Genomic DNA, 26787 nt, shown 5'->3' with positions numbered 1-26787 from the left:
TGTCGAGGAAAAACAGGTGCTTGGATTTTGTCGCAAGACAAAAGCTGCGTTTGGTTTAGTCACGGATTCATCGTGAAGTTAGCGTCGTCAGCACAATAAAGTTTTATTTAATTTTTTTGGGGTTAATGATGCAATCAAAGGTATTTACTGTCAGTCGTGAGGTTTTAAACTCTAGTGATTTATTCTCTCTGCGGTAAACCAGTCGAGATACTCGAGCCATAGATTGGTTCACGCCATGATTTAATCCCATCTATAATCCCACTTTTAGGACTCCACCTCCTCCATAGATGCGAGGTCGTATGGTTGTGATTCTCTTTCTTCACAGCTGTTGATCTACATTTCCTCAGTGGGGGGTGGAGAAGTGGATCCTTGGCTCTTCGTTAGCGCAAAAACAAACTCGTCTGTTTCAGTTTGTTTATCACTTTTACCAGACGGGAAAATGACTTCATGGCAGCTAATTTAGGAGATGGTTTTCGTGATTTATCGTCACCTTTTTAAAAAAAAAAGATTCCCCCGCGACATGAGCAACGTTAGCATCCGCAGATGTTTGTTTGTCACCCTGAGAGAAATGTGGTGATTCCAACATTAATCTTGTTCCTGACAACAACGCTAACAAACAGAGCTGCAACTAACGATTATTTTCATTATCCAGTAATCTGTTGTTTTCTCAATTCATTAATGTCTCGATTAATCGAGCAATCCTTTGGTTGCATCCTGCTAACTTGCTTAATTTTAGCCTCCGTGGCTTCCTGACGTGGAACGCTAATGTGAGCGTCCACATGTTAGCCACGCTCTTGTTACGACCTCATCATTATTATTATTATTATGATTATTGTAAGTGCTGGGTACGTTAACGCATGACACATTTCCATGATGACTGACCGGAAAAAGACGTGCCGCGGCAACGGAGCCCAGCCACCGTTTACCAGTTAGCTCCGTTAGCTGCGTTAGCGCCTTTAGCGCCATGCAACTAACAATTATTTTCATATTCCATTAATCTCTCGATTAATCGAGTCATCGTTTGGTTGCATCCTGCTAACTTGCTTGACTTTAGCCTCCGTGGCTTCCTGACGTGGAACGCTAATGTTAGCATCCACATGTTAGCCGCGCTCTCGTTACGACTTAAACTCATCACCAACATTATTATTATTATTATGATTATTATTAGTGCTGGGCACATTAGCGCGTTAACGGCTCCTTTAGCGCCGTTAGCGCCTCCTACAGTTAAATTGTGGCAGTCTGTTTATTAAAGGGAAAGAGCAGCGCTCACAAATAACTAGCGTACCTGTGTACTGCGTATGTGTGCCTCTGTTTGTAAAGTTTAGCGTTACTTCAGAGACTCATTTTAACAATCGAGAGTCACGTAAACACGACGTCGCGCGCGTCTTTTTCCGGTCAGTCGCCATGGAAGCGCACCATGCGGTAATGTGCGCTAACATGCCGCCATTACCACATGGAGACGCGTTGTGCGTTTCGCGTTGACGCCATTAACGCAATATATTGTTTTTTTTTTTTACGTGTTTTTATTGCGATGTGTAAGCGCTCTTCATAGTAGCTGTCCACTCCAGCTGTTACCATACTTGTGAAAAGCACCAGAGGGCAGTGTAAGTGTCAAGTTTAGCGTCACTTTAGAGACTCATGTTAAAAAAATCGGGAGTCACGTAAACATGACGTCACGTGCATCTTTTTCGTCACGGAAACGCACCGTGCCCTAATGTGCGTTAGCAGCGGTTAACGTTCACGCACGTTACGGCATGACGCCATTACCGCATGGAAACGCGGCGTGCGTTTAGTGTTGACGCCATTAACGCACCTAGCACTAATGAACACATTTTTTTTTACATGCTTTTATTGCGATCTGTAAGATGTGGAAATGCGTTGTGCATTAACGCGTCGTGCGTTTAGCGTTATCTGCCTTTAACGTGCCTAGCACTAATTAAAGCACTAATTATTATTTATTTAAATTCCTGTGCAGGCACCAGATGCAGCAGAGTTCACGCTGTTTACCAGAAATGCTAATGTTAGCTTAGTCATTTGGCGCGCACATGAAAGGCTTTTTTTAAGTAAAAAATTCCTCACTTAACTGTGGCATTTTACCAAAAAAACAACGTCGTGTCACGCCACAGCTCAGAGGTGTTCTTTATTCCTGGGAAACTTTGGCGATCCAGAGTCACTGTGGGCGTGGTCGACTGAGGGCCGGGGGCCCCTCCAGATGGGAAGCAGATTGGTGTTCTTGTTTTTTTTTTTCTGTATTTATGGTCGTCTTTTGTCTCTGTGCTGCAGGGAGAGAGAGAGAGAGGGAGAACGAAAGAACGAAAGAGAAGGAGAAACCCGAGAGCCCGAACATGGAGGCGAGGCGGCGTCTTCTCCTCAGCCTCATCGCGGCTGCCTGTTTCTACGGCAACGCCGCTCAGCGGACAGGTGGGTACGATTATGCCGCTGCATACCAGCACATACGGGATCGTGGCGAACGTGCCTGTCCCTGCTCTCGGACCATAAACATGTGTAAAAACCACTTATATATAGGGTTTTAAAAAGGCACCACGGTTACTAACCCACGCACAAGACTGTGTTTTTCTGCTGAGCACACGTGGATATGAAGCATGAACACAACACACAACAACAACTGCCTGCGTTAAATTATTAGTTCTCTGATGATTATTATTATTTTTATTATCATGTTTGTTTATATTCTTCAACCACTCACTCTCCCACACCAAAGCACATAGAGAAAACCAGTGATTTTAGCTCACAGGGACACAGGAGCTGCTGGTCCTCTGCTGCCTCGTGTGGTCACTTTGTGTCACTGAGTTAAGTCTAAATGATATATTTTAAAAGCCGAATTCACCAAAATCAGACATTGTAAGTTAGTGATGGAGGCAGCAGTGGATCATGAACCCTTTAAGGCCTAAGCCTTAACTAAGGAGCTAAGAAGCTAGCTGGTACTTGCTAAGAAGCTGAGACGTACATTGTTTGCTACTGTGAAGTTAAGAAGTTAGCAAGTAGTTGCTAAGAAGCTAGCTGCTTGTTGCTTGTGAGCTAAAAAACTAGCTGCTGTGAAGCTAAAATGCTAACTGGTAGTTGCTGGAAAGCTAAAATCGTTTTTTTCCTATGAAGCTAGCTAGTAGTTGCGAAGAAACTAGCTGTTTGTTGCTATGAAGCTAAAACGCTAACTCAGCTGCGTCGTTCAGTTCTTCTTCTTTCTTTGACACAGTGAAACAGATTTATTTAACCCTGAAACTGAAGTTTGTAAACCACTCACTCTCCCACACCAAAGTCCATCGAGAAAACCAGTGATTTTAGCTCACAGGGACACAGGAGCTGCTGGTCCTCTGCTGCCTCGTGTGGTCACAGGAGTTCACAGGAGTTGTTGATCCACTGCTGCCTCCATCACTAACTTACAATGACTGATTTTGTCAATTCGGCTTTTGAAAATCTTCACTCGGATTAACCTCAGTGACGCAAAGTGACCACACAAGGCAGCAGAGGACCAGCAGCTCTTGTGTCCCTGTGAGTTAAAATCACTGGTTTTCTCTATGGGCTTTGGTGTGGGAGAGTGAGTGGTTTACAAATTTCAGTGTCCTGTTGTTAAAGTCTGTCTAACAGTGAAAGATAAACTAGACTCAGACCCTGAGGATTTAAAAAAACAACAATCTAACTGAAAAAGAAGCAGTGTGTGGAAGCTTGAAATCAAGAAAACGTCATTTAATTCACTAATACTTGACAAATCTGCTCGTTCCAAACGTACGACGAGATAAAAACGCCGGCTCTGGCTGAGAGCCAGCGTTCTGTCGCAATCGTGTCTGGAAACTCTCATGGCAAATTCTGCTCAATTAAAGGAATAGTTCAGATTATTGTGTGGTTTTGTGAGTGTGAGCTTAGTGTTTTCACTGAAAAACAGAGAAATAAATTATTTTAGACATTTATCAAAAGGCTAATCTACTCGCTTTAAGTATATGAACATGTTCACGTCTTTATCGTCACTGTTAGACAGACTTCTCCTTGTGTAAACTGACGTTTATAAAGTCACTCACTCTCCCACACCAAAGTCACTCACTCTCCCACACCAAAGTCCATAGAGTAAACCAGTGATTTTAACATCACAGCACACAGGAGTTCACAGGAGTTGTTGATCCACTGCTGCCTCCATCACTAACTTACAATGACTGATTTGAGTGAATTCGGCTTTTAAAATATTTCATTTAGACTTAACTCAGTGACACAAAGTGACCACACGAGGCAGCAGAGGACCAGCAGCTCCTGTGTTCCTGTGAGCTAAAATCACTGGTTTTCTCTATGGGCTTTGGTGTGGGAGAGTGAGTGGTTTACAAACTTCAGTTTCCTGTTGTTAAAGTCTGTCTAACAGTGAAGATAAGTAGAATTTGTAACTTTAGGTAGAATTTTAGAATGTTAAGTAGAATTTGGGAATTTTAAGTACAATTTGAAACTTTAAGTAGAATTCTAGAATGTTAAGTAGATTTTGAAACAAAGTATAAATTTGACATTTTAAGTAGAATTTTAGAATATTAAATAGATTTTTGGAAGTTAAGTATGATTTGTAACTTTAAGTAGAATTTTAGAATGTCACGTAGATTTTTTTTAATTTTAAGTAGAATTTGGAATTTTAAGTAGATTTTGATACTAAGTAATTTTTTGGAATTTTAAGTCGATAAACTTTAAGTAGAATTTTTAGAATGTTAAGTAGAATTTTGGAATTTTAAGTACAATTTGAAACTTTAAGTAGAATTCTAGAATGTTAAGTAGATTTTGAAACGAAGTATACATTTGACATTTTAAGTAGAATTTTAGAATATTAAGTAGATTTTTGGAATTTTAAGTACAATTTGTAACTTTAAGTAAAATTTTAGAATGTCACGTAGATTTTTTGAATTTTAAGTAGGATTTGGAATTTTAAGTAGATTTTGATACTAAGTAAATTTTTGGAATTTTAGGTCGATTTTGAAACTTTAAGTAGAATTTTTAGAATGTTAAGTAGACTTTGGAACTTTAAGTAGTATTTTAAATGTTTTTAACTTAAACCTACAGTCTGTAATCTCTCTGGACTTTGGTGTGGGAGAGTGAGTGGTTTACAAACGTCAGTTTCCTGTTGTTAAAGTCAGTCTAACAGTTAAAGATAAAGACGCGAACGCGTTCTTAAAGACGTCGTTGACTTGAGCTGACATGGATTTTATTAGGCAAGTCTTTTTTTTTTAAGTGGTTTAAATGTCGCGATGAAGCGACGTTGAATATTGCGGTGGGAAGAGGAGGAAAATGCTCACGCAAAGAGGTAAGGGTCGTATCTTCTGGCAGCACAACTTTCTTTTTCCACTTTTCCTCACGCTTCACCAAATCCCTGCTCGACAAATAAAAGCCACACGCTTGTCTGTACGTCACTGCTGATGCTTCACCTCTGGCTGTCACGCTTCCTCGCGTCCGACAACGCGCTCGAGTCGCGCTCGAGAACTTCCCTTGTTGACCTCTAGAATTGTGAATTCGTCCGCCCTCAGTCTGCACGCAAGAGGCCGTCGCCGACATCGTGTTCATGGTGGACGGCTCGTGGAGCATCGGCACCGAGAACTTCAAGCAGATCCGCCAGTTCCTGCACACGCTGGTCAACAGCTTCGACGTGGGGCCCGAACAGGTCCGCATCGGCCTGGTCCAGTACAGCACCACGCCGCGCACCGAGTTCCTGCTCAACACCCACCAGAACAAGCAGGACATCCTCGACTACATCAGCAGGCTGCCGTACATGGGCGGCGGCACGCAGACCGGCGAGGGCCTGGACTTCATGATGCGGGAGCACTTTGTGGAGGCGGCGGGCAGCCGCGGCAGCCTCAAGGTGCCGCAGATCGCCGTGGTCATCACCGACGGCAAGTCGCAGGACAACGTGGAGGCGCACGCCCAGGAGCTGAAGAGGCGCGGCATCGTCCTGTACGCCATCGGCATCAAGGAGGCCGACGAGGAGCAGCTGAGGGAGATCGCCAACGAGCCGCACAGCCAGCACGTCTACAGCGTGTCGGACTTTAGCGCTCTGCAGGGAATCTCCCAGAGCATCGTCCAGACGCTGTGCACCACCGTAGAAGAAGCCAAAAGACAACTCCTGCAGTTGTCCAGAGGTAAAACGTGTGTTTTTAACGACGCAGCTGCGGCTCAGTCGCTGGCCTGGCGCCAGTGTTTACTATTTACGTTGACAGGAAACATCCCCAAAGCCAAGAAAACGTACAACTTTTTATTTTATAGGTAACAACTGCACTGTAGAAAGTCAAAGTTTTGTAAAATATCCGTTCTGTTGAGTTCCATCTGCAGATTGTTGAAATACTGACGTCCTGAGCTCCTTCCACCAAAAAATGTGTGTATATAACTGTGAAAAAGACCTTAAAGCGGACATAGAGTGATCCTGTTGCACATAAATGTTAGTTATGGAGGTCTACTTACATACATTAACTTGTTTTTATGCTCAAAAACCTCCTAGTTGTTGTAAATGAGCAGATAGAAATCCTCTTTTCTGACTCTGTTCCTGAGTCGCGATATTTAAGACTCAACTCTCTCACCCAGAAGACAGAGTGTGTTGTGATTGGCCAGTACGATTCAGCACACCCACTCTCAGAAGCGCAGCTCCCCCCTCTGGAACGGTGGATGCGCTGCTACTCATTATCAAAACGTTGTTTTTACAGTGTTTAAAAATAGCTTCTTCACGACTCCCCGCCGCAGTCCCTTTGACGACCTTTGACCCAGAGTCAGACCCAGAGTCAGAAGACACTGTCGCTCGTGAAACACCTCCACAACGGACGTTATTCTTCTTCTGCGGTTCAATGTACGCAACCGGATGTGCCCGGACTAGTGCCCGGAGCAGGACGATCTGCTGTTCAGGAGAACCGCTGCTTACGTAACTATTACGGGTTTTTTCAGAGATCTCGCTGAGCCCGAGATTACAATAAAACACAGCGTTCTCAACAGTGGCTGAACTGATTGTTTAGAACCTTCAGGGCTTCGTAAACAAGGTAATGACGCAGATACACACTTAAAAACAGCGTTAATAGGAACTTCCGGTCTCGGTCCGCTTTAAAGAATCATATCTGTTGTACCTTTTAAGGGTTCTTTCTCCAAGGTCGATGGTAAGAGTCTTTAAATTAGAAAACAACGGAAGATTCTGAAACCCCGACGTTCCAACTTGTCTTTATAATTTAGTCATCCCTTGTGTGGGCTCTATCGACTGACTTTGTTCTTCCTCCCGTCCAGAATGCGCCAAAGCCACCGTGGCCGACATCGTCTTCCTCGTCGACGGCTCCTCCAGCATCGGCATCGAGAACTTCGAGGAGGGTAAGAAGTTCCTCCGCAGCGTCATCGGCGGCCTCGACATCGGCGCCGACAAGGTCCGCGTGGGCCTGGCGCAGTACAGCGACGAAGCGTTCCAAGAGTTCCTGCTGAAGGATCACACGGACAAGCAGTCCCTGCTGGCCGAGATCGGCAAGTTCCCCTACCGGACGGGAGGCACGCAAACGGGGCTCGCCATCAGCTACATCATCGACAACTACTTCACGGAGGAGGCGGGCAGTCGGGCCAAACAGCGAGTGCCTCAGATCGCGGTCATCATCACGGACGGCGACTCCACGGACGACGTGATCGAGCCCGCCAAGCTCCTGAGGCAGCGCGGCGTCATCGTCTTCGCCATCGGCGTGGGAGAGGCCAACCCCACCGAGCTGCGGGCCATCGCCAGCAAGCCTGCGGAGCGCTTCATGCAGACCATCGACAGCTACCAGGCTCTGGTGGCGCTGACGGAGAACCTGCTGCAGACGGTTTGCGTCTCCATGGAGGATCAGAGGCAAGGTACGGAAAAAAAACATCGCAAATCATTTCAGAAGTGACCGTAAATCCACACAAATATATCGCAACACCTGACAGATATAAGATCCTTACACTGCCCCCTGGTGCTTTTCATAAGTATGGTAACGGCTAGAGTGGGCGTCTTCAACTTTCAGATAAATTCTGCTACGAAGAGCGCTTTCACATCGCAATAAAAGCACGTTAAAAAAAAGATGTTTTTATTAGTGTTGGGTGCGTTAATGGCATCAGCGCTAAACGGCGCGTTTCCATGCGCTAATTGCGCCCAACGCGGTAACGTTAACCGATGTTAACGCGTATTACCGCACGGTGCGTTTTCACGACAACCGAACGGAAAAAGACGCTTGAAGTCATGTTTGCGTAACTCACGATTTGTTAGCATGAGTCTCTAAAGTAACGCTAAACCACGAAGAGCGCTTACACATCGCAATAAAAGCACGTAAAAAAATATGTTTTTATTAGTGGTGGGTGCGTTAATGGCATCAGCGCTAAACGGCGCGTTTCCATGCGCTAATTGCGCCCAACGCGGTAACGTTAACCGATGTTAACGCGTATTACCGCACGGTGCGTTTTCACGACAACCGAACGGAAAAAGACGCTTGAAGTCATGTTTTGCCTAACTCCCGATTCGTTAACATGAGTCTCTAAAGTTACGCTAAACCACGAAGAGCGCTTACACATCGCAATAGAAGCACGAAAAAAAAAAAATTGCTTTTATTAGTGTTGGGTGAGTTAACGGCATCAGCGCTAAACGACGCGTTTCCATGCGCTAATGGCGCCCATGCAGTAACGTTAACCGCTGTTAACGCGTATTAGAGCACGGTGCGTTTCCACGACAACCGAACGGAAAAAGACGCTTGAAGTCGTGTTTGCGTAGCTCCCGATTCGTAAACGTGAGTCTCTAAAGTAACGCTAAACCACGAAGAGCGCTTACACATCGCAATAGAAGCCCAAGAAAAACCCCCAATATGTTTTTATTGGTGCTGGGCGCGTTAACGGCGGTTAACTGCCTCAACGTTATCGCGCGACGCGTTTCCATGACGACTGACTGGAAAAAGACGTGCGTGACGTCATGTTTACGTGACTCCCGATTGTTAAAATGAGTCTCTAAAGTAACGCTAAACTTTAAGAACACACGCTAACGGCGCTAAATGAGCTAGCACAGCTCACGGAACTAACTGGTAAACGGTGCCTTGACTCCGGTGCTTTGGCACGTAAACATGACGTCACGCACGTCTTTTTTACGGTCAGTCGTCATGGAAACGCACCGCTGACGTGCCCAGCACTGATTTTTACAGCGCTGGAGTTGGAATCCAGATTCACGCGTTCTCGGTCTGCAGAAACCCCCCTCTGTTTGCGTTGCATTTCCTTGTTCTATTCCAGAAACCGAAGCTGTTCTGAATTAAAAACGAAAATCAGTTTTTACTAAAACGCACCTCAAAAGCGTCAGGGTATCGTTTCCTCTGTTTCCATGTAACTGTGAGTCCGTGGACACGATGGTTCCGCTGTGATTAACGTTGAGAAACTGTGATGTTCGAGGTCAGCCAGCAGTAACACAGTCCTGGGCCAAGAAACGCAGCTTCAGACCGAGACACTGTCTGAGTAATGGAGGACAAACAAAGCTCTGAACTCACTGTGTCCTCACTGTACAACTTTTAATGTGGGAATTTTCCACAGAAATGATTCATGGAGCAGCAGGAATATCCTCCTTAATCCAGATAAGGGTTTTTTTTTTTCATTCTCTGGAACTACATTGTCATAATTGACATTGAGTGTGTTCCTGTAAATGTCTTTGAATTGAGATTTATTAGAGATTTATAGGTTTTGGCCCTGCGACAGTTTGTGTTTGCGACCTTTTCTGTTCCGGCCTCAGTGGCTGATGAACCTTTGCGACATTTGCGTGACACAAATATTTCAACTGATACACGAGTGGAGCTAAATATTCATCTGAATAATGCTAATACAGAGTTATACACAGGGTTCCCACAAGTCCTTGAAATTCTTAACCACTTCTTCCCTGACCCTCTTTTTGGAGTCCCTGCTCGAAAAAATGACATGCCCGAACTAAATAGAGTAAACCTCTGCAGTTACAAGCTCTATGTGGATTATCTTGGTATCAAACTACAGATAACACTTGTGAGACTCCACCAGAGGTGTAAGTTTCACTGTCAGTGCCACTGTGTCAGAGTAAATGTACATGGGACACAGCATAACTGAAGGATTTTTTTCTCTCGCCTAAAAAGAATATTGTATTTTAAAGCAAATATCACCTTTAGAATATGCAGTAGGAGCTTAAAAACACATGGAGGTCATGTAACAACATGTGGACATGAGCTGTGCAAAGTCTGATGCTGCTGAAGTGAAGCAGAGTGAAATTACAGAGGTTTTAGTAAAGAGATGTTTGGGCGTTCTCTCTTTTGGCACAGTTTGGCACCATCTGTGCCATTTGAGATTTGTTAGGTACCAAATTATTAAAAACCCATTTAATTTTATTTACATGTCACTACAGATCTAAAAAGAACTTGTTTTGGAAAAAAAAAACTAACTTGTAATGATACAAGTTAGCATGGCATTAAAAACACGAGGCAAATCGATTGTAACGGCAGACTATCGATGTACATATCTGTGTTGATAGAATAATATTTGAAACAAAACTAACGTCGCATCGCATGAATTTTTGAGGGACTACTTTCTCAGCACTATACTTCCGGTAGCAGAATCAGTCCGCCGCTGCCATAGCCTAACAGGAAGTATGACGCGCTGCTGCCGCTGCTGAGACATAAATCCTTCAAATTGCAAGGTTGGTTTTATTTCAAACATTCTATCAACACAGATATGTACATCGATAGTCTGCCGTTACAATCGATTTGCCTCTGGTGCACTGTGGAGTTGGTATGAGTGTTTTTAATGCCACGCTAACTTGTATCATTGACTTGCGCTAGCCATAGCATCAGCGAACTCGGCAACTAGAAGAACTGAATGAAATTTCTTGAAAACGTCTCCAGACGTCTCCATCCCACCGGCTGAGTTGGAAAATAGGTCTTATGTCCAAAATTCCGAACTATCACTTTAAGATGAAGGTGCGACTACAGTGCGGGAGTGATGTGAATCAAGCGACCCAAATATTTTCAAGCAAATCTTTCCACCATTTCTGGCCCAGTAGCTGCACTGATCCAATGAGGTATTTGTATTTTCTACTTTATTAATCCCCTTAGAGAAAAACCCTGCCGGTTACAAGCCAAGTTCCCTTTCCACTTGGCCGTGAGCAGTGTGTGAGGCAGCTCAGATTATTGCAAACCAAGCAAGCCAAGTGAATTTAGCTGGATTTGTAGCCTGGCTAACGCCAAACGGCAATCTGGAGAGGGCTTGGTCAGGATGATGTATGCATGCACCGGGAAAAGATTTTGTTTTTGAAGAGCGATGGCCATCGAGAAATGGCGTCAAACATGTCGGATTCGTCGAGGTTCGTCTTCTCGTTTGATTTTCTAGTTGTTTATCCTTGTCTTTTTCTTTTCAGCGTTGGCTGAAAAGTTTTCCGACATTTTCTTCCTCTTGGACGGCGGCATGAGCTCCACAGAGTTCCAGCAGGTCAGGAGCATCCTGGTTCGCCTGAGCAACCAGCTGAACGTGGGAGAATCTGCCCATCGTATGGGCTTAGCTCAGTACGGCGAAGACACCAAGGTGGACTTTCATCTCAAGACTTTCAAGACCAAAGCGGATGTCCAGGGCGCGGTCAAGCGTTTACGCCAGCGCAAGCTGCAAGCCAACGAGAAGCGCAACCTGGGCAGCGCTTTCCACTACGCCGGCGCCAACTTCTTCACCAGCGAGATGGGGAGTCGAGCGGAGCAAGGATACAAACAGTACCTGGTCGTTTTTAGCGGGAAGAATTCAGACGACAACGTGTACAACACCTCGCGTCAGTTGAAATCGCAATCGGTCAACGTGATTGGATTGAGCCTGGGCGCGTCGAGGAAAGAAATGCGCGCCTTATCCACGTCGCCGTATTATTACGACTCCATCGCCAACATCGTGCCGTCGCTGAAGGGCGTTTTCGAAACGGAGGAACAGGAACGTCTACTCACAGGAGGTAAAAAGCCTTTATTGCACTCTTGAAATGTCTTAGTCCGAATTCGTCCGGCTAACACATGGACTGCGTATTTGTGAGGGGAGGGGAGGGGAGGGGAGGGGCTTAGCCATATCTCAATGGACTAGGTAGAGTTCACCTTGGATATAAGCACTGTGCGAAATACAGGGGGGTCTAAACTAGGGCTGGGCGATTAATTGAATTTTATTCATGATTTTGAATTTGGCTTCTCACGATCATAAAAACATTATATTCGAAGAAAAGGGATTAATGCGCCACATGGCGCGGCGTGTATGTAAATTCCTATGTTTCTAAATATTTTTCCATATTTTTCTTGGAAAGCCGAGACCTCCAATTTCCCAAAAAATATGGCAAAAAAAAAATTTCCCCAAAAAAAAGTTTTCATATTTTTTTGGAAAGCCGAGATGTCGAGTTTCCCAAAAAATATGGGGAAACGTTTTTTTTTTCATATTTTTTTGGCCCACACAAGCCCACATCTGACAGGGAAAATAGCCAATACTGCAGCGTGGCACCTGGGCTGGTGAAACCAGAGATGGGACCCCCCGATGATTATTAATGGGTATTTCGCACACTGGATATAGGGTTATTGTAACTTTAGGGTTAGGGTTGGGGTTAGGAAGGGTCTAGAACAAGAGTGCTGCTCACCCAGTTGTAGACGCCAACAAATTTGTACCTGGCTGTAGTCACGCCCACTTGAGCGTAACTACCAATAATGACATGATGATCACCGATGATGTGCTGTTCGCAGATTGCCAAGCCGCCAAACTGGCGGACATCGTGTTCATCGTCGACGAGTCTGGAAGCATCGGAACGCCGAACTTCCAGCTGGTGCGCACTTTCCTGCACTCCCTCGTGAGCGGCCTGGAAATCAGCCCGACCAGAGTGCGCGTCGGCATCGTGCTGTACAGCGACAAGGCCGCGGCGCAGGTCTACCTCGACAGCTTCGACAACAAGAAAGAGCTGCTGAATTTCATCAAGATCCTGCCTTACCGCGGCGGTGGCACCAACACCGGAGCCGCCCTGACGTTCACGCTCGACAATCTCTTCACCGCGAAGCGAGGGAGCAGGAAAGACAAAGGAGTCCAGCAGGTGGCGGTCATCATCACCGACGGCGAATCCCAGGACAACGTGACCCAACCGGCGGCAGCGCTGCGTCGAGCCGGTGTCACCGTTTACTCTGTCGGGGTCAAAAATGCCAACCAGGACGAGCTGATCGCGATGGCGTCCCATCCCCCCAACAAGCACATGTTTATCGTGGACAGTTTTACTAAACTGACGGGTCTGGAGCAGATCCTGCAGAAAAGCCTTTGCTTTAACATCTTGCACCAGGCCATCACAGTTGAGACGCGAAGATCTGGCATCAAGGAAGGTCTGAACTTTTTCAATTACCTTAAAAATGATTGTTATTTAGGTTATTCAACATAGAAATTAACTCGAGCTGTGTTTGCTTCTGCCTTCCAGGTTGTGTGCAAACCGATGAGGCCGATATCTTCTTCCTGATCGACCACTCGGGAAGTATTTACCCCGCAGACTTCAAAGACATGAAGAAGTTCATTATTGAGTTTCTCAACACCTTCCGTATTGGGCCGGACCATGTTCGCATGGGTGTTGCTAAATACGCAGATTCGCCAAATTTAGAGTTCGATCTGACGACGCACGCCGACGCCAAGTCGCTGGAGAAAGCCATCGAGGCGATCGTGCAAATAGGAGGCGGAACGGAGACTGGGAGAGCGCTGGAGTTCATGGGCCCACTTTTTGACAAAGCGCTGACCACGCGCGGGCACAAAGTTCCCGAGTACCTGGTGGTCATCACCGACGGGAAGTCCGCAGATGAGGTCAAAGTCCCCGCGGAGAAACTGAGGGCTCAGGGCGTCACCGTCTACGCCATCGGGGTGAAGAGCGCCGTCCAGGAGGAGCTGCTAGAGATTGCCGGCGACGCCAAGAGAACCTTCTTCGTCAATAATTTCGACGCCCTGAAGCCCATCAAAGACGACATCATCACAGATATCTGTTCTAAAGATGGTGAGTAACCTTCCATTTCACGTTTCCTGTCGCACGGTTTACTTTCACGTATGCGGTTTTTTTTAAACGAACCAAAATAGACCGCGAAGAACATCCGCACCGGAACCGGACTAACCCCCGATTTCCACCGGGCACGTCACCGCCGTGGCGCCGAGGTTCCGAGGCTAACGTGCCCGGTGGAAATCAGGGGTTATCCCGTATCTCATACCCATGATGCATTGACAGGGTATCCGCAGGGTCTTAAAAAGTCTTAAATCCAATAATTTGAATTTAAGGCCTTATAATGTCTTAAATTCTCCTAAAATCTCATAAAAGGTCTTAAATACAGTTTTGAAAGGTCTTGAAAATCTATTAACGTTACTTTTATTTAATACGTGCATAAACTTCAGTCTCGCTTTGAAATATTTCGAATTTTGAGGATGCGATAACACAACTACGAAACGGAACTAAAGTAGTCCACCTGTGCCGCCCGGTGAGAATTTATCGAGCACCACTAGCTAGCGTACTCTCCGACTGCGTAATGCGTTATCCGACTGCGTAACCACGGAGACCGCTCGAGCCTTCATACTTCTGCGTCGTGGTGACGGATATGCACTGCAATTTCCCGCCCGATCAGTAGGGGTCGCTACGCAAGGCTGTTGTTGAAACAGTGGCCGTTTTTCACTTTTCTGTGTCACGGAACGCAGTTTTAAGATCATTTGAGGCGAGAAATTGGCCATTTAGAGTCTAAACATGTGCTGTGTGTGTTAAGATATGACGTATTTATAGTTTGGCATCGTTGTCGTTGTCGGTGGTGATCAGCTCCGCCTCTGTGGAGGCTCGGTGCTCACTGTAAGCCGGCACAGAGCAGCGTTAGCTCGGCCTGTCCTGAGGACCAATCGCAGCTCTTGCCGTCTCTGTTGTCCCTTGACGGAGACGACGGAGTGACGGACACTTAAAAAATATTTCGTGCAGTCGGAGACGACGCAGAGGCTCTACGGCAGTATAAATTGGGCTTAACCCGTCTGTGCAACCTTGTCTTTACAGCTTGCAAAGACATACCAGGCGACCTCCTCTTCCTCATCGACAGCTCAGGAAGCATCTATCCCCAGGACTATCTGAAGATGAAGGATTTCATGAAAGCCGTTATCGCCAAGTCCCTGGTCGGGCAGAACGAGGTGCACGTCGGCGTCATGCAGTTCAGCACCGTCCAGAGGCTCGAGTTCCCGCTCAACCGCCACTACAGCAAGGAGGAAATGTCCAAAGCCATCGATGGCATGCAGCAGATCGGCGGAGGCACCCACACGGGCGAAGCCATCGCCGACGTGACGCAGTATTTCGACGCCAGCAGAGGAGGGCGCCCCGACCTGAGGCAGAGGCTGGTCGTGATCACAGACGGCGAGGCCCAGGACGAGGTCAAAGGTCCCGCTGAGGCTCTGAGAGCAAAGGGAGTGGTGGTTTATGCCATCGGAGTCGTGGACGCCAACACCACGCAGCTGCTGGAGATCAGCGGCTCCCCTGACAGGATGTACGCCGAGAGGGACTTTGATGCCCTGAAGGACCTGGAGAACCAGGTGGCCATGGAGCTCTGTGATCCAGAGAGAGGTGAGAGCGGCACGTATTTATATGGTTGATGTCTTTGTTGTCTCATCTGACCAGTGTTGTTTTTGACAACCATCTTAGATTTAGTCTTAGTCTTAGTCTTTTGGACGAAAATGCTTATTAGTTTTAGTCACATTTTATTCACTTCTATATGTGATAGTTTAGTCGAGTTTTAGTCGACAAAAACTCAAAAAGGATTTAGTCTAGTTTTAGTCGAAAAAAGAAGTATAGTCTCTTAACAAATGTATTTAGGTCAATAAGTATTGGAGATTGTTGTTGGGCAGTGTCGCACATAAGTTGTGAAAATAGCAGCAGATCTATAAGTTCAACACACTGTGAGCTTGCAGATTGGCTATTACAACACACAAAGAGATGACCACACCGTCACTGAACGTAAACATGGCTAAACACGCTGCTAAAGAAACACACACACGTAATGAATTGACGTTAGCGTAACAAAAGCTAACTTTAGCCACTACTACCAACTGCTGTGTCCAGTTATTGTCGTGTCCTGCTTTCTTTCTGCCGCTAAAAATCGTTGTTTGGTAACACGTTAGAATAAAGATCGCTAGCTTAAAATGCTAACGAGTCCACTTACATAAGGGCTGGAAAACTTTTTCAATGTTTTTTTTTTTGTGTGTAATTTTTGGTCCAAAATTTAACAAAAACGTCACACTAGGGTTAGGCTAACCCATCCAAAATTATAAAGAAAAATTTTACCCAAATTTTTTTGTCCAAAATTAAAAAAAAAAGAAAAGTCATACTGTCATCCAAAATTTGAAAAAAAAATTAAATAAAAATTTGGTCCAAAATTTGACAAAAAAGTCATACAATACTATGTTGTCCAAAATGTGAAAAGAAAATGTGACCCAAAATTTTTGGTCCAAAATTTGAAAAAAAAAACTGTCATACTTTACTATGTCATCCACATTTGAATTTTTTTTTTTTTTTTTTTAAAAATTGGTCCAAAATTTGACAAAAAAGTCATGCTATACTATGTTGTCCAAAATTTGGAAAAACTATTTGACCCAAAATTTTTGGTCCAAAATTTGAAAAAAAAGAAAACGTCATACTTTACTATGTCATCCAAAATTTGAAAAGAAAAGTAAAAAAAAAATTTAAAACAAATTTTGGTCCAAAATTTGACAAAAAAAGTCATACAAAATGTAAATGTAAAAAAAAAAAATGTTGGTCCAAAATTTGACAAAAACGTCATACTATACTATGTCATCCAAAATTATAAAGAAAAATTAAAAAAAAAAAAAAGTCATACTTTACTGTCATCCAAAATTTGAAAAAAAAAAATTAAAAAAAATTTGGTCCAAAATTTGACAAAAAAGTCATACAATACTATGTTGTCCAAAATGTGAAAAAAAAATGTGACCCAAAATTTTTGGTCCAAAATTTGAAAAAAAAAACTGTCATACTTTACTATGTCATCCACATTTAAATTTTTTTTTTTTTTTTAAAAATTGGTCCAAAATTTGACAAAAAAGTCATGCTATACTATGTTGTCCAAAATTTGGAAAAACTATTTGACCCAAAATTTTTGGTCCAAAATTTGAAAAAAAAGAAAACGTCATACTTTACTATGTCATCCAAAATTTGAAAAGAAAAGTAAAAAAAAAATTTAAAACAAATTTTGGTCCAAAATTTGACAAAAAAAGTCATACAAAATGTAAATGTAAAAAAAAAAAAATGTTGGTCCAAAATTTGACAAAAACGTCATACTATACTATGTCATCCAAAATTATAAAGAAAAATTAAAAAAAAAAAAAAAGTCATACTTTACTGTCATCCAAAATTTGAAAAAAAAAAATGTGGTCCAAAATTTGACAAAAAAGTCAAGGAAATGATTAATGATAACAGAGTGAGGACCGGCCAAAATGTCCTCACTCCGTAAAAATGACATCACTTTGTTGGTTAAAAACCCTCACTGGTCCTCAGTATGCCGCAAGTACAAGAACACACACACACACACTGCAGAAGCAGTAGCGGGGTACGTGCATATTAAGTAGCCACGTGCTTTCTCCCAGATGATTGGCCGAAAAAACGAAATGTCATGCGTTTCAAACGTCCGACAGACCACACCCACCTGCATCTGACCCCCGTTTAACCTCTTTTTTTTTGTTTTTTCTGATGCAGATTGTAAGAAGACGGAAAAGGCCGATATTATTTTCCTGGTGGACGGCTCCACCAGCATAACGCTGCCCAAGTTTAGAAGCATGCAGAAGTTCATGATGTCAATGGTGAACCAAACCACGGTGGGAAAAGACTTGACTCACTTTGGAGTCATTCTCTACTCCAACAACCCCACTTCCGTTTTCACTCTGAAGGAGTACACCACCAAGCGAGACGTCGTTCAAGCAATCCAAGCGCTGAAGTCGCCGTACGGAGACACCTACACCGGCAAGGCCTTGGCTTACTCTTTGCAGTTCTTTGGCGCCGACAACGGCGGCCGCGCCGCCCTCCAGGTGCCTCAGATTCTCATGGTGGTCACGGACGGCGACGCCACCGACCGGAACAGTCTCGTGGCTCCGTCATTGGCGCTGCGAGACGCCGGGGTCAGCGTCTTCAGTATCGGCGTGGAAGGAGCGAACCGGACACAGCTGGAGATCATGGCTGGTCACGACACTTCCAAAGTCTTCTACGTGGACAACTTTGACGCCCTGGAAACGCTGTACAAGAACATTACTAACGTCCTTTGCGAATCTACCAAGCCAGGTACGAGCGCCAAACGCACCATGTAGCTATTGCACGTCTTCAAAGCTAGCTCGCCTCCGCTACTTATTCGTTACTAACATTAACTTCTCTCTCTTTGCAGTCTGTGAAAAACAGAAGGCCGACCTGGTCTTCCTCCTCGATCAGTCTGGCAGCATCTCCACGAATGACTACACCACCATGAAGAAGTTCACAACCGACATAGTCAAGAGCTTCAAAGTCGCCGAGGACTTGGTGCGCGTCGGCCTGGCCCAGTTCAGCAGCACCTTCCAGCAAGAGTTCTACCTCAACCAGTTCTACGACGAGCAGGTCGTGACCAAGCACATCTTGGACCGCGTCCAGCTCGGCGGAGGAACCAACATCGGGTTTGCCTTGGATTCCATCAGGGAGCATTTCGAGGCGTCGAAGGGCAGCCGCAAATCGTCGGGGGTCTCCCAGAACCTGGTGCTGATCACGGACGGCGAGTCGCAGGACGACGTCGTAGAGCCTGCCGCCCGTCTCAGGGCTCTGGGGGTCGAGGTGTTTGCCATCGGCATCGGAAATTACCACAAGATGGAACTCCGGCAGATCACCGGCTCCGCGGACCGGCTGTTTACAGTGCAGAATTTTGATAGCTTGGAAAAGATCAAGCAGAAGGTGGTGGACACCATCTGCAAGTCCAAACCCCCCAAAGAACAAAGTGGTGAGTTAAGGGCCAATTCCAATTCCTATCTTAACCCTCAAGCTCAACCCTCAATCTTAACTGGGCCTCAAAACCAAGTGTTGGGGGTTATTTTGTCACTTAGAAATGGGACACCCCTTAAACGCAGGTACATCTTCAGACTGTAGGGGGCAGAATAACGCCAAAGTTTTGTTTTTTTTATAAATCTCGAGTTTCCCAAAAAAATATTTTTTCCATATTTTTTTGTGTGGAACTTTAGATTTTGGCTTTCCAAGAAAAATATGGAAAAATCTTCTTTTTGAAAAAAAAATAAAAAAGTGGCGAGTTTCCCAAAAAATATTTTTTTCCATATTTTTTGGGAAACTCGTGATTTCGGCTTTCCAAGGAAAATATGGAAAAATCTTTTTTTGAAAAAAAAAAAAAAAAAATCATGTTTTGGAAAGTCGAGATCTCGAGTTTCCAAAATATATGAAAAAAAAATTTTTTTTGATCGTGAGAAGCCAAAATCAAAAGAAGAATGAATAAAATTCAATTAATCGTCCAGCCCTAGTTTAGAACCCCCTCAAATTTTGCCTTTGAGGCTTTCAGGGGGTCTCAGGTGTTAATCAGGGGGGTCTAACCCCCCCAGACCCCCCTTTATTTCGCACAGTGGTTACCACACACCACGGCTTATTGAAAAGTAAACCGCACCGGCCGACTATTGACAAAAGATTGTAAAATAAAGGCAAAGACCATTCTCCTCTCCCGCAGGCTGCACCATCGACATCGCCATGGGCTTCGATATTTCTCAAAGAACCGGACTTCCTGGCGAGATGCTGGTCAGCGGCCACGCCAAGCTCCAGACCTTCCTGCCTGAGATCGCGCACTACGTCTCCTCGGTGCCGGGCCTGTGCTGCGTCACCTCCTCGCCCGTCAAGACCAACCTGGCCTACAGGGTGGTGGACCGCAGCGGACGCGTCCTGTACGACTACAACTTTGAGGGCTACAGCGAGGACGTGGTCAACAAAGTCAAGACCTTGACCCTGAGGGAGCCCACGTACTTCAACACGGCCATGCTCAAGTCCTTTGGCCAAAAGTTCAAGGCCGAGTCCGGAGCTGGTGTGAAGGTGAGTCTGAGAGGAAGGACTCTTAGTTTGAAAATACACCACATCTGTTCCTGCCTTACACACTGTTCAACACCGATTTCCATTTGATCACTGATCGCTTTTGAAAACTCGAAATTAAGACTTTTCTTATGAAAACTGCAGGGTTGTGTTTTACCATGGACAAGGATACTTAGGCTTTTATTTTGAAGACGGGAGATGTTTGTTTTATGGTGAATGAACAGAAACTGAGAAACTTTTATTTTGAAAACCAGGGTTGTGTTGAAGTGTCGATTAAGAGAAGGCTTTTATTTTGAAGACAACGGGATTGTTTTTTTTTTGTGGAAGAACAGAGACTGGGACCTTTATTTTGAAGTCTGTGGCGTGTTTTATGGTGAATGAACAGAAACTCAGACTTTTATTTTAAAGAACAGGGTTGTGTTGAAGTGTCGATGAACAGAAGAGGAGGCTTTTATTTTGAAGACAGCAGGGTTGGGGTTTTATTGTGGAAGAACAGAAAGTGGGACTTTTATTTTGAAGTCTGTGGCGTTGTGTTTTATCATAGATGAACAGGAACTAGACTTTTATTTTGAAGAGCAGGGTTGTGTTGAAGTGTGGATGAACAGAAGAGGCGACTTTTATTTTGAAATCTATGGCGTTGTGTTTTATGGTGAATGAACAGAAACTGGGACTTTTATTTTGAAATCTGTGGCGTTGTGTTTTATGGTTAATGAACAGAAACTGAAACTTTTATTTTGGAGAACAGGGTTGTGTTGAAGTGTGGATGAACAGAAGAGGAGACTTTTATTTTGAAGTCTGTGGAGTTGGGGTTTTATTGTGGAAGAAGTGAAACTGAGACTTTTATTTTGAAGTCTGTGGTGTTGTGTTTTATCATGGATACTGAAAACGATGGGGTTAGTGAGGACAAAGTTAAACTAATGTTTCTAAATCTTTAAATCTTTAGGCGTCTTCAGAGACAAATGATTCTCTGTTATTGTCTCATTTTCGTCATTAGATGGGTTTTTCGTGCTCGTAAACGTTACCTTCCATTTTCCCGCTGTAGTAAAGTGAGCGGCTTAAATCTGCAGCGTCAGGTGGTGAAACTGGAAACACACACAGGTTTGACTGTGGGACAAAAGAAAATGAGGGAAATGACTCTTTAAATGATTTTCATGTTGTTGTTTCAACATCTGGTTTTCATCGAGGCTTTTTCTCGGCGCCAAACCACAGACCTGGAACCAGTGGATGGCGAAGCAACGCATGAATATTAGCAAACGGGTAGAGGAGACGATTATGAAACACAACATTAAGTCACAACATTTCCAAAACATTAGAAGGAACAGTTTAAATGATCTGTGTCATAAAAGCTGTGTCAGCTCCACGTCATGTTCCACGTCTTTATTTCACTGTGAGACGGACTTTTGTAAACCACTCACTCTCCCACACCAAAGCCCATAGAGAAAACCAGTTATTTTAGCTCACAGGGACACAGGAGCTGCTGGTCCACTGCTGCCTCGTGTGGTCACTTTGTGTCACTGAGTGAAGTCTAAATTAAATATTTTAAAAAGCCGAATTCACTAAAATCAGACAGTTTTCTCTATGGGCTTTGGTGTGGGAGAGTGAGTGGTTTACAAACGTCAGTTTCCTGTTTGAAGAGTCTGTCTAACAGTGAAGATAAAGACGTGAACGTGTTCTAAAGACGTCGTAGACTTAAACTGACGTTGAATTTATCAGCTAAGTGTTTCATTAGGTGGCTAAACTCAGTTTTTCCTTGTCTCTCTGCTGGCAGCCATTTTGTTTTCTATATGCTAACATGCTAATATGGCATTAGAAAAAATGATGCTAAATGATTGTGTGATGTTGTTGGGCATGGATGCTAACATTAGCAGCTAGCACCAGAGGCGACACAGCAGCTCCTGTGTCCCTGTGATGCTAAAATCACTGATTTTCTCTATGGACTTTGGTGTGGGAGAGTGAGTGAGTTAACAAACTTCAGTTTACTGTTGTTAAAGTCTGTCTAACAGTTAAAGATAAAGACATGAACGTGTTTTGAAGACATCGTAGACTCAAACTGACTGATTTTAATTAGGTTTTCCAACAGGAAACTGACGTTTGTAAACCACTCACTCTCCCACACCAAAGTCCATAGAGTAAACCAGTGATTTTAACATCACAGAGACACAGGAGTTCACAGGAGTTGTTGATCCACTGCTGCCTCCATCACTAACTTACAATGACTGATTTTAGTGAATTCGGCTTTTAAAATATTTAATTGAGACTTAACTCAGTGACACAAAGTGACCACACGAGGCAGCAGAGGACCAGCAGCTCCTGTGTCCCTGTGAGCTAAAATCACTGGTTTTCTCTGTGGACTTTGGTGTGGGTGAGTGAGTGGTTTACAAACGTCAGTTTCCTGTTGTTAAAGTCTGTCTAACAGTTAAAGATAAAGACGTTTCTTAAGACATCATGGACTTAGGATCATGTGTATTTTATTAGCCGAGTCCTAATAAAGTGTGTTGTTTTGACAGTTCTGTGTCAGAACCACATCTTAAAAACTGTCCCATTTCAGTGACTCTCCTCGTTCCTCAGGTGTTGGTGATCTTCTCCGATGGACTCGACGAAGACGTGATGAAACTGGAGCACGAGTCGGAGCTGCTCAGACAGTCTGGTAAACAAAAAATAAACGGAAATAAAAGCAGTAGTCACTGCTAATGGATGAATGAATGAATGAACTCTGTCTCACTCGTGTTGTCGTGTTTGGCGTTTTCTCGTCCGCAGGCATCAGCGCTCTGCTCGTCGTGGCTCTGGAGGGAGCACGAGACTCCGCCCAGCTGCAGATGGTGGAGTTTGGTCGCGGCTTCGGTTACAAACTCCCTCTGAGCATCGGCATGCCGAGCGTCGGCAGCACCGTCCTCAAGCAGATCGTAAGTCGTCACGTACAACACATATTCCCCACAGTCCCTCAACGCACCGCCATGAATGATAATAAGCGTTGTTTTTCATTATGTCCGGGACGTAGTTCCCTAAAGTGGGACTTTTTCTGGATTTCCGTCAGGCGTTTTTCTGACTCAGCTGAAATTGGAGAATTAAAAGCATGCAGCGATGTTTTTCTTTTTTGTCTTTGGCCTGATGAGAATCACAGAAACCTCAGTCCTTAAAAAGGTTCTTTCTTGTCCTGACGCGTCCGGTTACTGAAAGACCAAAGAAAAGAAAAGAACAAAAACCCTCAGGGACAAAGTTGACCAAAGAAAATATGTTAATTCTTCACTGTGTGAAGAAAGAGAGCAAAGGAACAGGAATGTAGTTCCTGTTCACTTTTGTCTTTTGATGTACAGTTAGACACGTGTGTGTATATATATAATTATATCTATGTATATATATAATGATGTCTGTGTATATATATATATATATATATATATGTATATAAATATACATATATATATATATATATATATATATATATATATATATATATATATATATATAAAATTATAACAAGTGTCAACAGTATTCGAGTTTCTGTTTACCGTCAGGACCAATTTGCTCTTTTATGGTGAACGTCCGATTTTGCAGCGTTGCAACGGACACACCGTTTCACGATAACTCGTGCTACTCGCCGCACATAATCACCGTCACGTCTCTAGTGATTTCACAAATTTCGGAGAGGATCCGATAATCCCTGCGACAACGGCGCATGAAAGTGTAAAATGTGGTGCTTCCTGTTGCCACAAGAGGGCGCTGTGTTCTAAAATCGACTATATCCACATAGACATCTTCAAGGCGGGGCTATCATCAATTACAGCAAGTCCCGTTCTAATCGGAGCTTCTATATTGTAGTTTTAACACTTTTTTTGTATGTTTGTTTTTTTGCTAACACATCAGAATTTGCAGCAACTTTGACGCCCCCTAGTGCCTGCACTGTTTGACTTTAAGTGACAAATTTAGTAACTTTTAATCCTTATCTTGTCTGGAATGACTTGACAAAATTAGAATTTGCTCGCGGTGAAACTCGAGGAGTAGTTAGTTTAAATGCAATATTTGTAAAATCGCACCAAAATGGCTGTTCTGTGTAAAATCTGGTGCTTCCTGTTGCCACAAGAGGGCGCTGTGTTCTAAAATCAAATATTTCCACATGGACATCTTCAAGGCGGGGCTATCATCAATTATAGCAAGTTCGGTTCCAATCGGAGCTTCTATATTGTAGTTTTAACACTTTTTTTGTTTGTTTGTTTATTTGCTGACACGTCAGAATTTACAGCAACTTTGACGCCCCCTAGTGCCTGCACCGTGTGACTTTAAGTGGCGATTTTAGTAACTTTCAGTCCTCATCTTGTCCGGAATGACATGACCAAATTTGAATTTGATCGCAGTGAAACTCGAGGAGTAGTTAGTTTAAATGCAATATTTGTAAAATCGCACCAAAATGGCTGTTCTGTGTAAAATGGGGCGCATGAAAGTGTAAAACGTGGTGCTTCCTGTTGCCACAAGAGGGCGCTGTGTTCTAAAATCAAATATTTCCACATGGACATCTTCAAGGCGGGGCTATAATCAATTACAGCAAGTTCGGTTCCAATCGGAGCTTCTATATTGCAGTTTTAACACTTTTTCAACTTTTTGTAAAATCGCACCAAAATGGCTGTTCTGTGTAAAATGGCCTCCTTCCTGTCGGGTTTGGGTCTTGTTTTTGTTTTGTTTGGTTTTGTTCGTCCTGCCCTGATATCATTACCGATTTTTATTTGTGTGTGTGTGTGTGTGTGTGTGTGTGAAAGCTTGTTTTTTAAAGTGGGCGGGGCCAGAATTAGCTCCACGGTGTTTTAACGCTTCCGTTTGCTCCGCCTCTCTCTCCGCAGGACTCCGTGTCCGACAGAGAATGCTGCAACGTCATGTGCAAGTGTTCGGGCCACGAAGGCATCCGAGGCTCTCGGGGCCTGCCGGGGTCAAAGGTCAGTGTCAACCTGTGAAGTCTGAACACGACGTCACACACATTCTTTATGTGTGGTCGTTAAAAAAAGGGGGAGGAGTCAGACACGAGGGCTGGGAGCAGGAAGAGAGAGTGTAAAAGTAAAGCCGAGCACGCTTCCTGCATCAAAGTCTCATTTTCTGTACGTGTGGAGGTCAAAGGTCAGAGAAACACATGGTGCTGAACATGTCCAGATCTAGTTTTCACACAATCAAATCCCTAAATTTAAGATTTAAGAGTCATGTTTTTAGCATCCTTATTATTAACTAATGGTTATTTTCATTATTTAATGATTGGTTGATTCCCAAACCTCAGATATTTAAATATATTCAGATTAATGTCAAAATATTTAAGATGCTTAACGCCATAATCTCAATCTTTATTGTCTACATGATATTTTTGCTGTTAATTTTTTGGAAACACATCTGAATAATAGATAATTATATATTATTCACATACAATACAAATATAACAGGTGAAATATGACGAGTGAGTGACGCAATTATCGTCCATATCATGTGACTGTGTGGCAAATGTTTGAAGCTTTTGTTTGTTTGTTTGTTTGTTTGTTGACAGGGCGTGTCGGGACAGAAGGGTTACCCAGGATTCCCTGGAGAGGAGGGCGTGGCTGTGAGTTCACGTCCAACTTTGATTCTTTTCACTTTTACCTTGAAAACGAGAAGAAAACGAGAAGAAAAATCATGAAATCAGACTCGAATATTGTCCTATGTGATGCAGTACACTTGATGGCCACTAGTCAAACCAGTGAGAACAAGCATTAAACGTTATAAATATGAGTCAAAGACGGGCCTTAAATCTGAATTATTAGCATTTTATCAACTCGTCTTTTAATCCGAAATTCAGAATTCTGTTCAAACCTGAGCAGGAAAGAAACAAAAACTCAAACCGCCTAAAAAACCCCAGCTCCAGTTCAAAATATACAGCCTAGAAATGCGTCACACCCATCCTGAGGAATCAACTGTTAGCTTAGCTGTTAGCTCCTCCACCTGGAGGCAACAACGATCGCAAAAACAAGTGATCAACAGAAACAAAGAAAAATGTCAGTTGATATTTGTATAAATGTATTTTTTTTTCGAAAAAGTGACTGCCCCTGAATCTGCTGATTCACCTGTTAGCTTAGCTGTTAGCTCCACTTGAGGAGTGATTAACCTTTACGTGACAAACACTAAGAGGAACAAATAAAAAAACGTCAGGTAATATTTGTTCAAATGTCATTCATTTATTTTTTTAAAGTGACGGCCCCCGAATCTCCTGATTCACCTGTTAGCTTAGCTGTTAGCTCCACCTGAGGAGTGATTGACCTTTACGTGACAAACGCTAAGAGAAACAAATACTGAAAACATTTTCATTTTTTTTTTTTTTTTTTTTAAGTGACTGCCCCCGAATCTCCTGATTCACCTATTAGCTTAGCTGTTAGCTCCACCTGAGGGAGGAGGCAGCGATCGCAAAACAAGTGATTGACCTTTACGTGACGAACGCTAAGAGAAACAAATAAATAAAATTTCAACTGTAATTTTTTTTTTTAAATGTGACGGCCCCTCGAATCTGCTGATTCACCTGTTAGCTTAGCTTAGCTGTTAGCTCCACTTGAGGGAGGCGGCAGCGATCGCAGAACAAGTGATCGACCTTTACGTGACGAACGCTAAGAGAAACGAATAAATAAAATTTCAACTGTCATTTATTTTTTTAAATGTGACGGCCCCCGAATCTGCGGATTCACCTGCTAGCTTAGCTGTTAGCTCCACCTGAGGGAGGCGGCAACGATCGCAAAACAAGTGATCGACCTTTACGT

General features: G+C 43.8%; 1 protein-coding gene across 1 annotated transcript in view; it reads left to right on the top strand.

Moving 5' to 3' along the window:
* Positions 1-26787, top strand: part of col6a4a (collagen, type VI, alpha 4a) — a 60472-nt gene that overhangs the window by 14691 nt on the left and 18994 nt on the right. The window contains exons 3-16 of the mRNA XM_083909775.1: positions 2284-2421; positions 5508-6116; positions 7240-7827; positions 11360-11929; positions 12696-13316; positions 13409-13969; positions 14996-15553; positions 17696-18274; positions 18375-18953; positions 19683-20038; positions 22604-22682; positions 22793-22938; positions 24865-24957; positions 25551-25604. Of these exons, the coding sequence (XP_083765901.1) occupies positions 2346-2421; positions 5508-6116; positions 7240-7827; positions 11360-11929; positions 12696-13316; positions 13409-13969; positions 14996-15553; positions 17696-18274; positions 18375-18953; positions 19683-20038; positions 22604-22682; positions 22793-22938; positions 24865-24957; positions 25551-25604 (5469 nt within the window). The 5' untranslated portion in view covers positions 2284-2345. The remainder of the gene's footprint in view (positions 1-2283; positions 2422-5507; positions 6117-7239; positions 7828-11359; positions 11930-12695; positions 13317-13408; positions 13970-14995; positions 15554-17695; positions 18275-18374; positions 18954-19682; positions 20039-22603; positions 22683-22792; positions 22939-24864; positions 24958-25550; positions 25605-26787) is intronic.

The sequence above is a fragment of the Microchirus variegatus genome (genome assembly GCF_963457635.1).
Source record: "Microchirus variegatus genome assembly, chromosome: 2".
In the NCBI taxonomy this organism is placed as follows: Eukaryota; Metazoa; Chordata; class Actinopteri; order Pleuronectiformes; family Soleidae; genus Microchirus; species Microchirus variegatus.
The sequence above is the reverse complement of the archived record's forward strand: the minus strand, read 5'-3'. Positions and strand labels throughout refer to the sequence as shown.